This window comes from Sphaeramia orbicularis, chromosome 15, assembly GCF_902148855.1.
Source record: "Sphaeramia orbicularis chromosome 15, fSphaOr1.1, whole genome shotgun sequence".
Taxonomy (NCBI): domain Eukaryota; kingdom Metazoa; phylum Chordata; class Actinopteri; order Kurtiformes; family Apogonidae; genus Sphaeramia; species Sphaeramia orbicularis.
Window position 1 is genome coordinate 7,584,076 of NC_043971.1, and position 14,951 is coordinate 7,599,026.

Consider the following 14,951-nt stretch of genomic DNA (forward strand, 5'->3'; position numbering starts at 1 on the left):
ATTGCACTTAGTTTCCTCAAGACATTTCAGTTTGTTCATACTATTCAGACTTTTAAGGAAATTTTGTAGATGTGAACATAATTTCATAATGTAATTGAACTTTTTTTCATAATTACCCACTTATCATACCTTCTGAATGTGGAACCTGATCTAAATGATCTAATGGTAAAAACACAATAACTCCTTGGCTTCAGAGGACAGGGTAATAAAGACAAGTCCAAATTTCTCTCTTTAAGTGTAAAACTGTAAAATGACATGAAAATGTTGACATATATAAACTATCCTTTAACAAAAAATGTGAATAAACTGAACAAATGTAAACAACCTACTATATCTGAATAGAAATAAGTCCAATTTTAATAGTATTGTGCCTGTTATTGAATGTTTAGTGTATTTGTAGATCCAACTGTAAACTGTAATGTACACTACAAACAAAAAGTTAAGGATATTTTTTAATTTTGGAATTTTTTTTCCAGTTGGGATTCTTGCGCAGCGCTTTTTACTTTTCTGTGTGAATTGAAACACATTTTTTTTAACCCTTTCATGCATGAATTATGAGAACCTTAATCAAGATTCTTTTCCCTGAGTTTTTATTCCTCTTTAGGCATGAAAAAAACAATGTGATTGAAACTTGTTTTTTTTTAATGAACCTATTTTTCATGGAGTTACAAAAATGTCCACTCAGCTAGACACCATACATTTAATTTTTGAACCAAAGAAACATGCATTTAATGTCATACTCTGTGCAAACTATGAAATAAATGTTTTTTTTAATGTTGCTAATCTGATGTTTTCTCACATTTTAACATACTATGATAGTAGTTATTACGCACTCAAATAATATGTAAAAAACAAACAAAAAACTGTTAATTACAGTCTAATGACAATTAGCAACTGATTTACACTCATATGTTGCTACAGATCAGGTTTCTCAAGAACTGCAAAGTTACTGTAACGGTATGAATTGCAGTGTATTATGGGATGGTGCATAAGTATCCACTGTGTTGGATTTTGTTGTTTTAGTTGCATGTCAACCATGAATATACAAGAGAACAGCTGTAGAATAACTGTCCTCTGCATGAAAGGGTTAATGACCAGACAGTTTTATTTACAAATGACCAAAAAAAAAAGAAATATCCTTAACTTTTTGTTGGTAGTGTACATGTGTAAATGATAAAACTGAGGCAGAATATTAATAAAATTGCACTTATTTTCCTCAAGACATTTCAGTTTGTTTATACTATTCAGATTTTGTAGATGTGAACATAATTTCATGATGTAATTTCACTTTTTATTATGACCCACTTCTCATACCTTCTGAATGTGGAACCTGAACGAAATGATCTGATGGTAAAGCTCAGGTGAACTGACCCTTGAACTCAACGACCCCGTTTTTTGCGTTTCCTATCGTCTATAATGTAATTCAGCAGAGGAGTCTGTCTCGTCGTCACATGTGAGGGACGAAAAAAAAAAAAAGAAAAACAGGAACTCGAGTCCAGACAGAAATGTTGGTGTCATTTCTGCTTCAGTTTCACATCTCCTGGTGCAAAGTGTCGCATCATGTGATCGTCACCTGAAGCTGCAAAAACAGTTTCCTATATCCAACATCAATCCCCATCACTCCGAAATTAAAAAAAAAAAAAAAAAACATATCCACAATCCGTCTGCTGTGAACCCGGAGGTGACGATAAAACTACAGCGGTATCACATCACCTGTACTTCACTGTTTCAGTGTTTTATGTCTGAGTTTCTTCTCGACACTTCACAGTTCGTTTACGTCCACGGTGCTTTTTCACAACAGGTTAGTTTATTCTGGTTAATACATTCCATCCACTGAACATTTCCCTCCTGGGTATTGAATATAAACCCCTTCAAACATTGGCAAAGGGCTCCATAAATCTGCAAAATAAACATTATAAAACAATCATTTATTATCGTTATTATAAAACTCTAATTACACATGCCCCGCATTCGCTTTCCTCCTTAAAATACAGTTAAGTTTACGAGTATTGACGAGGTTGATTGTTCCGACACGTGTTCCCTCTGCGCCGCCGTCCTGATCCAGGAGGAAGAGGCGTTTTAGCGCAAGTGCTTATCTGAAAGCATCAAAAGTTTAAAAACAAAGTGTAGCGGCGGTGGGGGGGGGGTCCTTACGCGGCGTTGTTGTTTTTTGCGACGATGCGATGTGCGATGAGTCCGAACCCTAACGAGTGATGGGGCTGAGGCGCAGCGAGGGCGGACGTGGACACGGAGAAGGGAATGAGGGCCGGTTTTCCCGCCGCCGCTTCCTGCTCCGTCTGACTGACAGTTCGTAGCCCCTCCCCCCCTCGTGGTCGTCGTCTTCAGGCCTCCTCCTGCTCAGGGAAGTTGAGGATCTTGCGGTGGGCTTGTCTCAGGTACTGCTGCTGCTTAAAGTAGACCTTAAACGCCCCTTTGATGGCAACAAACGCAATGCCCCCCTGTGGAAAAAAAACACACAAAAACAGCTGATTTAATGTCACATGGAATATTATTTAAAGAACAGCATACATATTATACAAGTCTTTCTTTCCTTTCCTTCCTTCCATTTTTCTGTCTTTCCTTCCTTCCATCTTTCTGTCTCTTCCTTTCCTTCCGTTTTTCTGTTTTTCCTTCCTTTCTCTTTCCTTCCTTCCATCTTTCTGTCTCTTCCTTTCCTTCCGTTTTTCTGTCTTTCCTTCCTTCCATCTTTCTGTCTCTTCCTTTCCTTCTGTTTTTTCCTTCCATTTTTCTCTTTCTTTCCTCTTTTCCTTCCTTCTGTTTTTCTGTCTTTCCTTCCTTCCGTCTTTGTCTCTTCCTTTCCTTCCGTTTTTCCTTCCTTTCTCTTTCCTTCCTTCCATCTTTCTCTTTCTTTCCTTCTGTTTTTCTGTCTTTCCTTCCTTCCATTTTTCTGTCTCTTTCTTTCTTGGGTGCGTATTGGCAAGAATCTGGCGATACGACACAAATCACAATACTAGGATCACAATACTGTTAAAAAGGCAATTTTTTGTTTCTTTTTTTTTTTTTTAATGATTGTTTCCTTGAAGAATTGAATTACACCAGAAATCTGCACAAATACTAAACACATTTTTATTTGATCAGAACAGGATCTAATGCTATATCAGAAAATGTTCCTGTGTTAAAACTGAAATTCTGTTTTACAGACATTACAGTTTAAGATCCTGTTCAAATGTTCATATTCTATTAGTTCAGAACAGTATTTTTGTGCGAACTCAACAAAGAAACTAACATTATTTAATAAGAGTGTTAAATAATAAATAAAATATAAACAAAAAAGAACCTCCACAATATCTGCATTTGAATAAATACCTAAAAATATCAATACAGTACTTTTTAATATTGATACAGTATTGTGGAATGAAATATCACGATATATTGCAGAACCGGTATTTTCTTACACCTCAACTATCTGTCTAATGTGTAAAGATGTCTATCCCCAGTTTTAAACCAGTGGTATCACTTTTGCTATTTTCATTTTGTTCGAAATATTGAAGAAAAAATACAGAGTCTCTATTAAGGCGCCTTATTCAACCCATAAAGACCCAGTGTTACTTTTGTGTCCGTTCCCAAATTAATTCTTTAACCTTCCTTAACTGATTTATCACCATTTATTGTAATATCATCTTCTGTATTTTGTGTTTTTTCAGTGAAAATCAGGTATTTTCCTAGATTTAATTTACTGATCATGTAAATGTTCATAAAAACTCAAGAGTAAAGTTGAGAATTATTATATTAGAATAAGAGAAATTTGAAAAAAAAAAAAGTGACTATCAGCAAAGATATTAACTGAACATAAACCCAGTGTGTCCATCCACTGTCACTGATCCAACTCCATGGGTTTTTACTGGTGAATCAATGTTGTAGAAGATGACGGTGTTTCCACGGTAACTACGGAGCCTCTGAACGTCCAAATGGGTCATATCTGATGACCATGAAAAGACGACAAACTGCATTTTATACTAATTATTTACATGTATTCAATAGGATTAGTGGATTAACAGGTATTGAACAGTTTAGGTCATTTTGTTTTTTTAATTTTTTTTTTTTTAGATTTGTTTTTAGATCAGCTTTTGGTAGATGGTGGATGTTTGGGTCTTTATGGGTTAAAGACTCTCGCATAACGCTGTTCACAGATGAAAATACTCTGAGGGAAGAACTCAGTCCTCCATAGGATCCTGGTCGTGGACTCTGGAAAAGTCCTTTGGGCAGAATCTAATGACATAATGTAAATGAGGCCTTTAGAGATCGATCCGACTCAGGTCCAGCTCAGAGGAAGGAATATGATCAGAAATGGATAAAGCTCCAGCGGTCCGGTGAGGTGAAAACAACCCCTGAAGTCACCGCTGAGCAGGAGTATGAAGACGCAGCAGCAAAGTCTGAAGAGTTCAGCAGCAGGTAAAAAGACCAGGAGCTACAGATAATATGAGCACGGATAGTACAACGGAGCTACAGCTGACGGTTGTCATTCCGCTGAAGGTGAAGCAAACGAGGAAGGAACATCGTCATCCTCACTTCCGGTGGATTTTACAGGTACTGTGACCGAGAAAAGTTACGTAATGTTTAACCTGCATGAAGTCTGCGTTGATCCGTTTGGTTCAATTACACCGATATGGACAAAAGTATGTGGACACGTTGAATTCAGGTGTTTCTTTTCTAATGGGTCTGGGATACAAAACAATAATAATAAATGTCATAATACAGTTTTATATTGGGATAAATAGGCTATAATTGCATTGGTTAGTTCGGTTTAAATTGTTACCTTTGCTTCCAAAATGCCGCAGAGATGGTTTTTACTTAATTTCTCTCAACATTTATTTATTTTTCATCCATGACTAGGATTTTAAATGTTCTTCCTCTAAATTTCTAAAATATTTTTCCTGTTCTGACTGTAAATAATTTTCTATCACAATGAACCATCTACTTTCTTCACATCTCAATGAGGAAAAAAAATCCCTCGCGAAACTTTAAGGAAATACGGATGTTTATAAAGTATATGGACAAAAGTATGTGGACACGTTGAATTCAGGTGTTTCTTTTCTAACAGGGATCTGGGATACAAAACAATAATAATAAACGTCACAATATAGTTTTATATTGGGATAAATAACATTGCATTGGTTAGTTTGGTTTAAATTGTTATCTTTGCTTCCAAAATGCTTCAGAGATGGTTTTTACTTAATTTTTGTCCCCCCCCCCCCCCCCCCCCCCGCCCATGACTATGATTTTAAATGTTCTACCTCTAAATTTCTAAAATATTTTTCATGCTTTGACTGTAAATAATAATTTTCATCTACTTTCTTCACATCTCACTTAGAAAGAAAAATCTCTCATTAAACTTTAAAGAAATACTGATGTTTGTAAACTATATGGACATAAATATTGGGACACATCATGTCTACAGCTGTAAGATGTCCTGTTCATGATAATTTGAGATAAAAACAAAAAACATCGATACAAACTTTAAGGAAATATTGATGTTCATATCTCAAATAAAAAATATTTTAGAAATTTAGAGGTAGAGTTTTATGTTGGGATAAATATCCCTGCATTGGTTAGTTTGGTTTAAATTATCTTCCCTTCCAAAATGCCTCACATATGGTTTTTACTTAATTGTTTTTTTCTTTTTTTAGTCCATGACTATGATTTGAAATGTTCTGCCTCAAAATTTCTAACTAACCTCACTTAAGAAGAAAAATCTCCCATTCAACTTAAAGGAAATATTGATCTTTATATCTCAAATCAGCATGAACAGGACACTGATTTTGCTTTTTTTTTTTTTTTTTTAATGAATATGATTTTAAATGTTCTACCTCTAAATTTCTCAAATATTTTTCATACTCTGACTGTAAATAATAATTTTCTACCACAACTACCCTTTTACTTTCTTCACATCTCACTGAGGAAGAAAGGAATTAAACTTAAAAAGGAAATATTGATGTTTATAAACTATATGAACAAAAATATTAGGGCACATCATATCTACAGCTGTAAAATGTCCTGGTCATGCGGATTTGAGATAAAAAAAAAATCATCAATATTAATAATCAATATGATATTTATCACAAGATAAAACTATATTATGACATTTGTCATTATTGTTATGTATCCCAGACCCCTGTTAGAAACGAAACACCTGAATTCAACGTGTCCACATACTTTTGTCCATATAGTTTATAAACATCCATATTTCCTTAAAGTTTAATGAGGGATTTTTCTTCCTCATTGAGATGTGAAGAAAGTAGATGGTTAGTTATGGTAGAAAATTGTTATTTACAGTCATAGCATGAAAAATGTTTTAGAAATTTAGAGGTAGAACATTTAAAATCCTAGTCATGGATAAAAAATAAATAAATAAATGTTGAGAGAAATTAAGTAAAAACCATCTCTGTGGCATTTTGGAAGCAAAGATAACAATTAAAACAAAACTAACCAATGCAATATTTATCCCAATATAAAACTACATTATGACATTTATTACACTGGTCAACAACAAATTTATTGTTAAAGTTTTTTGAGCTGATTTAGGATAATTTTGGTGTGCTGAATCCAAAAATCACATTAATTTTGCTCAATCAGGTCAACTTTCTGAACTATGCTAGATATTGGCCTTTTAACATTTTTGCTTACATTTATGGGCATTTTCACATCATATGATACAAAATTCTTTCATATTTCTTGCAATAAACGAGTTCTGAAGATTTTACTTTTGCCAATTTATGATTAATGTTTTTTTTTTTAATATTACAGGTGAATGAAATGGCTTCAACTAGAAGATCTTGCAAAAATAAGCCTGACGTATTCTGCTACATCTGCGGTGAATACACCGTTGTACCTAACAGGAATCAAGTCACAAGTTTCGTAAAGTGTGCTTACCAATCTTATTTTGGTATTAATTATTATATTTTGTGAGAAGATCAAATTTTTCAAAATCAAATTAGCAAAAAAAACCTGACCTGATTGAGAAAAACAGATGTCATTTTTGGATTTAGCGGTGCAAAATGGTCCTAATTCAGTTGAAAAAACCTAGACAACTTGCAAAAAACATTTTTTTGTGACCCAGTGTAATTATTGTTTTGTATCTCAGACCCCTGTTAGAAAAGAAACACCTGAATTCAACATGTCCACATACTTTTGTCCATATAGTGTATGCAACAAAATAGAATCTACATATGTTTGTCTATATGGCTGAAATCTATGATGGGGCATAAAAAAGCAGCTGGATCAGACACATTCTTGGTTGTGATTGTCGTTTGTGTGTGAGCAGGTGGTGTTTGCACCCACCAGGATGGTCCTCTGCAGGTTGGAGTTGACGCTGCTGAACATGAGCTTCCCCACGATGGTGGCGATGGTGGGGAAAACCAGGGCGCCGCAGAGGATCCGCGTGGCCGACACGTGGTCCGCGAGTGGACTGGCTTCTGCGGGGATACGAGGAACTGGACAACCGATACCTGGAACCAAGAACAACGGAACCGGGTTAGAGGGAAGTGTGAGGTTATCAAACAGAAATGAGCCCTTCATCCGTATGTATGAGGAGATTCACGACAGAACATGTCACCTTCTATGTTCGTGTTCCGGTTATTTCAGCCATGTTTGGTGTCATTATCAGCTTCACCTGCTTAACCCTTTCATGCACGAATTATGAGAACCTTAGTCAATATTTTTTTCTTCAGTCTTTAGCCATGAAAAACACAATGCGATCGAGGTTTTTTTTTCTATGGAGTTACAAAAATATCCATGCATTTAATTTTTGAAGTAAAGAAACGTGTTTAAAACCCAATATCAGAGAGTGATATGAAAACAATGAAATAAAAACATTTTTAATGCTGCTAATCTGATGTCTTCTCACATTTTAACATATTCTAAATGCTAGTAATTACTCACTTCATGGAGATAATAGGCAAAAAAACCCTTCTTGTCTAACAAATAACAATTGATTTACACTCCAACATGTTAGTGCAGATCAGGTTTATCAAGGACAGCAAAGTTACAGTAATGGTCTGAATTACAGTGTATGGGATGGTTCATAAGCGTCCACTGTGTTGGCTGATATGGAACTAAAACAACAAAACCCATGAATATACAAGAGAACAGCTGGAGAAGAACTGTCCACTGGAGTGGACAGTGCATGAAAGGGTTAAAAACAGCTGATTGAAACCAATAGAAAATGTCCTGTTTCTTCATCGTTTGAGGTTTAACTGGTCTTTTTATAATCGTCATCATGTTGTGACACTTTCTTCTTTTTTATCAACAGCAGCTGAGACCCTCAACTCTGAAAAGTGTTAAAAAGGTGGAAAGAAGCTGAGATAAAGGAGGAGGGGCTGAGGGGAAATGTGTGAGACCAAAAAACTGAATAAAACAACATCTATACAGAATCATATGAGGGTCTGACATCATTAATTTGGGTTTTTCTACTGATTTGAAGCATTTATTTCAACTGTTTTTAATCATATTTTTAATTTACACCTAAAAAACACCAGTGGAAAAGCTTTAAAGAGGTAGAAACTATCAGTAAAAGGTGAAGTCCAGCTAATAATGAAAAACAACATTAGCTTGAGTTTACACTGTGTTCAGAACGTGTGTTTTTCCAGTTATCAAACAAACAGTAGTTCTGCAGGTTCTGTGATTCTGTTGTTGTAATACAACATTTTGGATTCACCCCCAAAAAGCAAATTAACCGACTGAGGCCACGGGGTTGATACATTTAAAATGTTAAGATGTGTTGAGCTGTTTTCATCTATAAAAATGCACTTTTTTTTTTTTTTTACTAAATAGTTGCATTGGTATTGATGCAGCTTTTGAGTTGTCAGTTGAAAAATCACCAAGCACTCTGAAATAAACCACGTCACAGAGTTATAATTCCAAGCACTTTCAAGCACTTAAACTAAAATTCAAGCACTTTTCAGACCTTGAAAACACAACATTGAAATTCAATCATTTTCAAGGATTTCAAGGACCTGTACGAACCCTTTATATAAACAAACTTTGATTGAAATTAGATTTACAGGTGACCTGTTTTACACAGAAAAACATTACAACTAATAAAAACAGGTCAATTCCATAATATCAAGAGTTTCTAAATATAGATATGATATCAATTAATCAAATTTTATTTCTATAACACCACATTATAACAAGTTATCTCATGACTTTTTACATTTGGAGCTGTTCTAAACCAGACTTTTAATAAACCCAATTCACAGTTTCCATTTGACGTTGATAGAGCAAACACAACCAGAGATAAGACCCTTTGAAACTGGAGTAAGCACCCATGTAAAGATCTGCTTTTATGTCAAATATTTGAGTACAGTTTTAAGTTATTACAATTTTGATTTTACATACCTAATATTTGGAACCAATGTTCACTTTTAAAATCTCTGAAAAGGTTCGTTAAGCATCTTTGTGTTATTTATGCAATAAATTATATACACTTTTCAAATCGGATTTTATATTTTTGGTGTGTTTTTTGTCCTTTTGTGTTAATATAGTAGGTTAAAGTGAAAAATAACAGGCAGATGAGATAGATGAAGTTGTGCTGAAAAAACAGATACCAAACATGAGTATAATAAACATTTCAGTATATAGTATATAAAGGTAAAATCAAAAGTACTCAAAAACGGCCAAAATAGGCTCAGACCCCTAAGGGTTAAAATAAAAGTGAAACTGTACAAAATAAACTCATTAAAAACAGGAGCAAGTGCTTATAAATTGTGACTTTTTTTCCATATACATTTAAATTTCTGTATATATATATATATTTTTACTGTATGTGCTGCATGTCTTTTTTTTTTTATTTTACTATTTCCCTGTGCACTGTACAATGCATAACTGTGCATGTGACGAATAAATAAACCTATTTTCTACATGTGTATGATGATGCCTATAATATGTTGTTCTCCATTAGGCGTCTTCATGTTCATATAATTACTGTGCAAGAAATAAGAAATGAATTAAACCGCACCCCTTCAACTAACAACCGCACAGTTCATCACCAAACCCACCTGTCTGCATTCAGCCCGTGACTCATCGTCTGGGTTCGTTTTCTTCTTATACGGATTTACGACATTATGATAAAAGGAAGCAAATATCCGCTTAAACCTGTGACCGAGCTAAAAATAAAACCCCGGCAGTTTGGATTAAAATAGATCAGACGGCGACGGTGCGTTCACTGACCTGGGAAGATGCTGTTGAGGATCTGCAGTTTGTTGGAGTACTTCCTCCACAGGCGCAGGACGTAGTCTTCCCAGCGGATCATCTTACCGAGGATCAGCATGACGGGGATGGTGGGTAGTCCGATGAGCAGGAACAGAGGGTCGGCCCGCTCCATGACGTCCAGACCCTCCTTATGACCCACCACCTGGAAGGACAGAGGACGGCGGAACACGACGGGTCAGAAGGAGAACGGTGGAGTTAAACTGGACCCAGTCTGGCCTCCAGAACCCGCTCAGACCTGCATGACGGTCACGGCCCCGTAGGTGACGGCGGTCCAGTAGATGGAGCCCACCATGATGCCCGCGGCGGCGAAGGGGCCGGCTTTGGAGATGAGGCGGTCTGCCAGGTCCAGCACGTAAACTATGGGACCTGAAAGAACCGACAAAGAGCCCAGTGAAGACCGGCAATTCTATGAACCCAGTGTTTATCAAACTGGGGGGCGTGAAGGCTTGCCGCGGGGGGTCATGGGATCACTCCTGGGTGTTTTTTTTTTGTTTTGTTTTTTTTTCAGGTCAGGCCTGGACTCATTTTAGGGATATAAAACAAACAAATCTACTGCCATGGTGATCTGTCACTAGACTAGACAAAGAGTTTAAGTTTGGAGAATGGACAAGGATTGGACTGGAAAACAAAAGTGTGCAATGTTTGTGTTTTTGCACAGTTTGCACTTTAATGTTCTGAGATGTGCGATGTAAAGGGGCTCATTGCAGCCACTGATATTGTTAAAATGTTCGTCTTTGTTACCAAAATTTGCTTGTTCTTTTTTTTTTTTTTTTTTTTTAATTTATTTTTTATTAGTGATAGTTAACAAGACAATGTGGACAGAAAAACAACAACACATAAACAAAGGGAAACTCAAATAAACAAACCAAAAACAACAACAATGACAGTATTGACAAACAACAACAACATCATATTACAAAGAAAAAGATCATAAATGTAAATAGCCACTAAACCATATAGCTTGGTTAGGGGTGATAGGGAAAAGGGGAAGAGGGGGGTGTAAATGAAAGTGAGAAAGAGAGAGGGGGAGTGAGGGGGAAAATAATAATTGTTGTGATAATACAAAAATATTTAATAATACCAGTAGCCTAATTTGCTAGAATTATTGTGGCAGCGGTAGCGGCGGAGGCAGTCACAATACTACTAGTTAAATAATTTAATATTTGTAACAATGTATTTGTATCAGTTACTATCTGTTTTGTTTTAATTTGCTTGTTCTAAAAAAAAAAAGGAACTTTATTGTCATAGTTGTAAGATAATTACGCACTTCCTATTTTTATTTGGAAAAACATTGTGTCACGGAGCAGTCTTGTTGAGTTTATTTGTATTGTTCACACAAAAATCTAAGTTACTTTCAATCTGCGCAACAAATAATTGAAGGAAAAGCAAAAAGTATTGTTACAGTATTGATGTTTCTTTCAATAAAAGTTATAATTGCACCACTGTTACAATGTTGTTGGGGTTGAGGGGGACCTGGAGATTTTTCGTCCTCCAAAGGGACAGAAAAAGATTGAGAGCCACTGTATTAACCCTTGAACCCCTGACATGTCTGTGGGGAGCGTTCTGAAAGGAGGATTTAGTTTAAATATTCATGAAAATTCAACCGTTTGCTCAATACTAAAAATTCAAACTGTGCTGAGAGAATAGACCTGGCACTTTCCACAGACATCTGAGCATGCTCAGTTCACCTCCTGCCCCCTGTGTAATAGGGGGCAAAACAGAGCAGTGAGCGAGACCGACTCAATAAAAATACGGTTTGGGCTCTTCTTCTTTTTTTTAAACACCATTTTCCGTGTCGTTTTTTTTTTGTTTTGACTGTTTGCAGTGTTGTAGTGATTTCCTTTACACACTTGGTTTATGTTCAGTTAATGATATATTTTGTTGAAAAAGTCAGTTTTTCTTCAGTTTTCTCCGTTTCTTTTTTTTTTTGTAATTATCTTTTTAGTATTGTTTTTTCAGTCAGCATCATCTTAGCATTTTACATCGTTTACATGACTTCTGTGTATGTAAAGAAAAAAATAAAAAACACAAAAACATACTCAAACAGAGGAGCACTGACAGAAATTGTAAAAATATACAAAGCAACCCAAAATATAAAGGGAAATAAGTATATTTCATATTCCATTCTTTTCCCTTGTATAAGATGAACATTGAACATTTAAAGTGTGTTGCACGAACCAAGGGTTTACATGAATCTATATGCACATTATTACATGAATCTATATGCACATTATTCTCAATAAAAATACAGTTTGGGCTCTTTTTTTTTTTTTAAAAAACACCATTTTCCTTGTCGTTTTTTGTTTTGACTGTTTGCAGTATTGTTGTGATTTCCTTTACACACTGGGTTTATGTTCAGTTAATGATATATTTTGTTGAAAAAGTCAGTTTTTCTTCAGTTTTCTGTTTCTTTTTTTTGTAATTATCTTTTTAGTATTTTTTCAGTCAGCATCATCTTAGCATTTTACATCGTTAACATGACTTCTATGTATGTAAAGAAAAAATAAAACAAAAACACAAAAACATACTCCAACAGAGGAGCACTGACAGAAATAGTAAAAATATACAAAGCAACCTAAAATATAAAGGGAAATAAGTATATTTCATATTCCATTCTTTTCCCTTGTATAAGATGAACATTGAACATTTAAAGTGTGTTGCACGAACCAAGGGTTTACATGAATCTATATGCACATTATTACATGAATCTATATGCACATTATTCTTATCAAGTAAAATCTGCTCTTAACAGTGTTAACAGTGTTATAAAATCAACCCAGTTTTTCCAATACTTGGTGAATTTGTTTGAATCCAGTCTGACAGAGAAAGTCAACTTCTCCATCCTATAGCTGTCATCTAGAACCTCTGTCCAGTCCTCCATTTTTGGTGCATCCTCTTTTAGCCACTTCCTAGTGATGGCTTTTTTCCCTGCTACCGACAATATTCTGAATAGATATTTATCCTGTGAATGTGTTCTCCCCTGCTTCTCTTTTCCAAAGTATATAGATTCAAATGTGAAAGGAAATTGGACTTTGAAAAATTTTCTCCATGCTTTTCTTCAATGCCTGCCAAAAAGGCACAATATAAGGGCAGTCCCAAAATATATGAAAATGATTGGCTTTACTTTCACCGCAGTCTCCAGCATCTTGTATCCTGAGATTTCTGCGCTGGTGTAATAAAGTACCTTGCAATGTTCTGCCAACCATATTCCCTCCATGATAGGGAACATGTTGTTTTCCATTGTTGCTCATTGATATTTATATACTCCCATTCCTCCTCCGATTAATGTTCTGCCCACTTTTTTTCTCCCACTTTTCTTTTATATACAGGGTGGGGAAGCAAAATTTACAATGAACATTTAGTTGCTTTTTCTCAGCAGGCACTACGTCAATTGTTTTGAAACCAAACATATATTGATGTCATAATCATACCTAACACTATTATCCATACCTTTTCAGAAACTTTTGCCCATATGAGTAATCAGGAAAGCAAACGTCAAAGAGTGTGTGATTTGCTGAATGCACTCGTCACACCAAAGGAGATTTCAAAAATAGTTGGAGTGTCCATAAAGACTGTTTATAATGGAAAGAAGAGAATGACTATGAGCAAAACTATTACGAGAAAGTCTGGAAGATACTATTAAAGAAGAATGGGAGAAGTTGTCACCCGAATATTTGAGGAACACTTGCACAAGTTTCAGGAAGCGTTTGAAGGCAGTTATTGAGAAAGGAGGAGGACACATAGAATAAAAACATTTTCTATTATGTCAGTTTTCTTGTGGCAAATAAATTCTCATGACTTTCAATAAACTAATTGGTCATACACTGTCTTTCAATCCCTGCCTCAAAATATTTTAAATTTTGCTTCCCCACCCTGTATGTGTATTGTTACCTTTTAAACTTTCCACTTCTTTATACAGTTCAGTTTTCTCTGTTTCTAATATAAAATCCTTTGAATTTACTCAGCTTTAATGAGCATCTACATAATCCATGAATTAAATATAGGAAAATACATGATTTTCACTGTAAAAAAAAAGAAAAATAAAGAAAACAATATCATAATAAATGGTGATATTTTGCTGAAAAGGTCAGTTTTTCTCCAGTTTTTTGTTTTTGATCTAAAAACCTTTGAATTTACTCTGAGCTTTAATGAACGCCTACATGATCAGTCAATTAAAGATAGGAAAATACATGATTTTCACTGTAAAAAAAAAAAAAGAAAAAATAAAGAAAACAATATAATGGTGATATTTTGCTGAAAAAGGCAGTTTTTCTTCAGTTTTCTCTGTTTCCAATACAAAAAACTTTGCATTTACTTGAGCTTTAATGAACATCTACATGATCAGTCAATTAAATATAGGAAAACACCTGATTTTCACTGTAAAAAAAAAAAACACAAAATACAGAAGATAATAATACAATGAATGGTGATAAATCACATAAGGAAGGTTAAATATAGAGGAACAATTCCCTTTGGAACTGCAACAAAAGGAGCACTGAGTCTTTAGGGGTTAAAATGTCACTGATGGCAATAGTAGGTATTCATTGTTTGATATTAAAATTTGTATGATTCATTTTATGCTCAAAGATAATATGATGGAGGGCTGAAAGACAACAATTAAGCTAAAGTATTTATGTGGATAATAAAGATTTGTTTGTTTCCCTGTCACAAAAGAGGATATAACAAGCAAATAGAAGAAGGAGGTGGATAATAATAATAAT

General features: G+C 34.9%; 1 protein-coding gene across 1 annotated transcript in view; it reads right to left on the reverse strand.

The window, feature by feature from the left end:
- Window positions 1-1,909: 1,909 nt before the first annotated feature.
- marchf5 (membrane-associated ring finger (C3HC4) 5) overlaps window positions 1,910-14,951 on the reverse strand; it is a 51,591-nt gene continuing 38,549 nt past the window's right edge. Inside the window, exons 3-6 of the mRNA XM_030155890.1 lie at window positions 10,466-10,596; window positions 10,189-10,372; window positions 7,300-7,466; window positions 1,910-2,459 (exon numbers count right to left, since the gene is read on the reverse strand). Coding sequence (XP_030011750.1) covers window positions 2,343-2,459; window positions 7,300-7,466; window positions 10,189-10,372; window positions 10,466-10,596 — 599 coding nt within the window. The 3' untranslated portion in view covers window positions 1,910-2,342. The remainder of the gene's footprint in view (window positions 2,460-7,299; window positions 7,467-10,188; window positions 10,373-10,465; window positions 10,597-14,951) is intronic.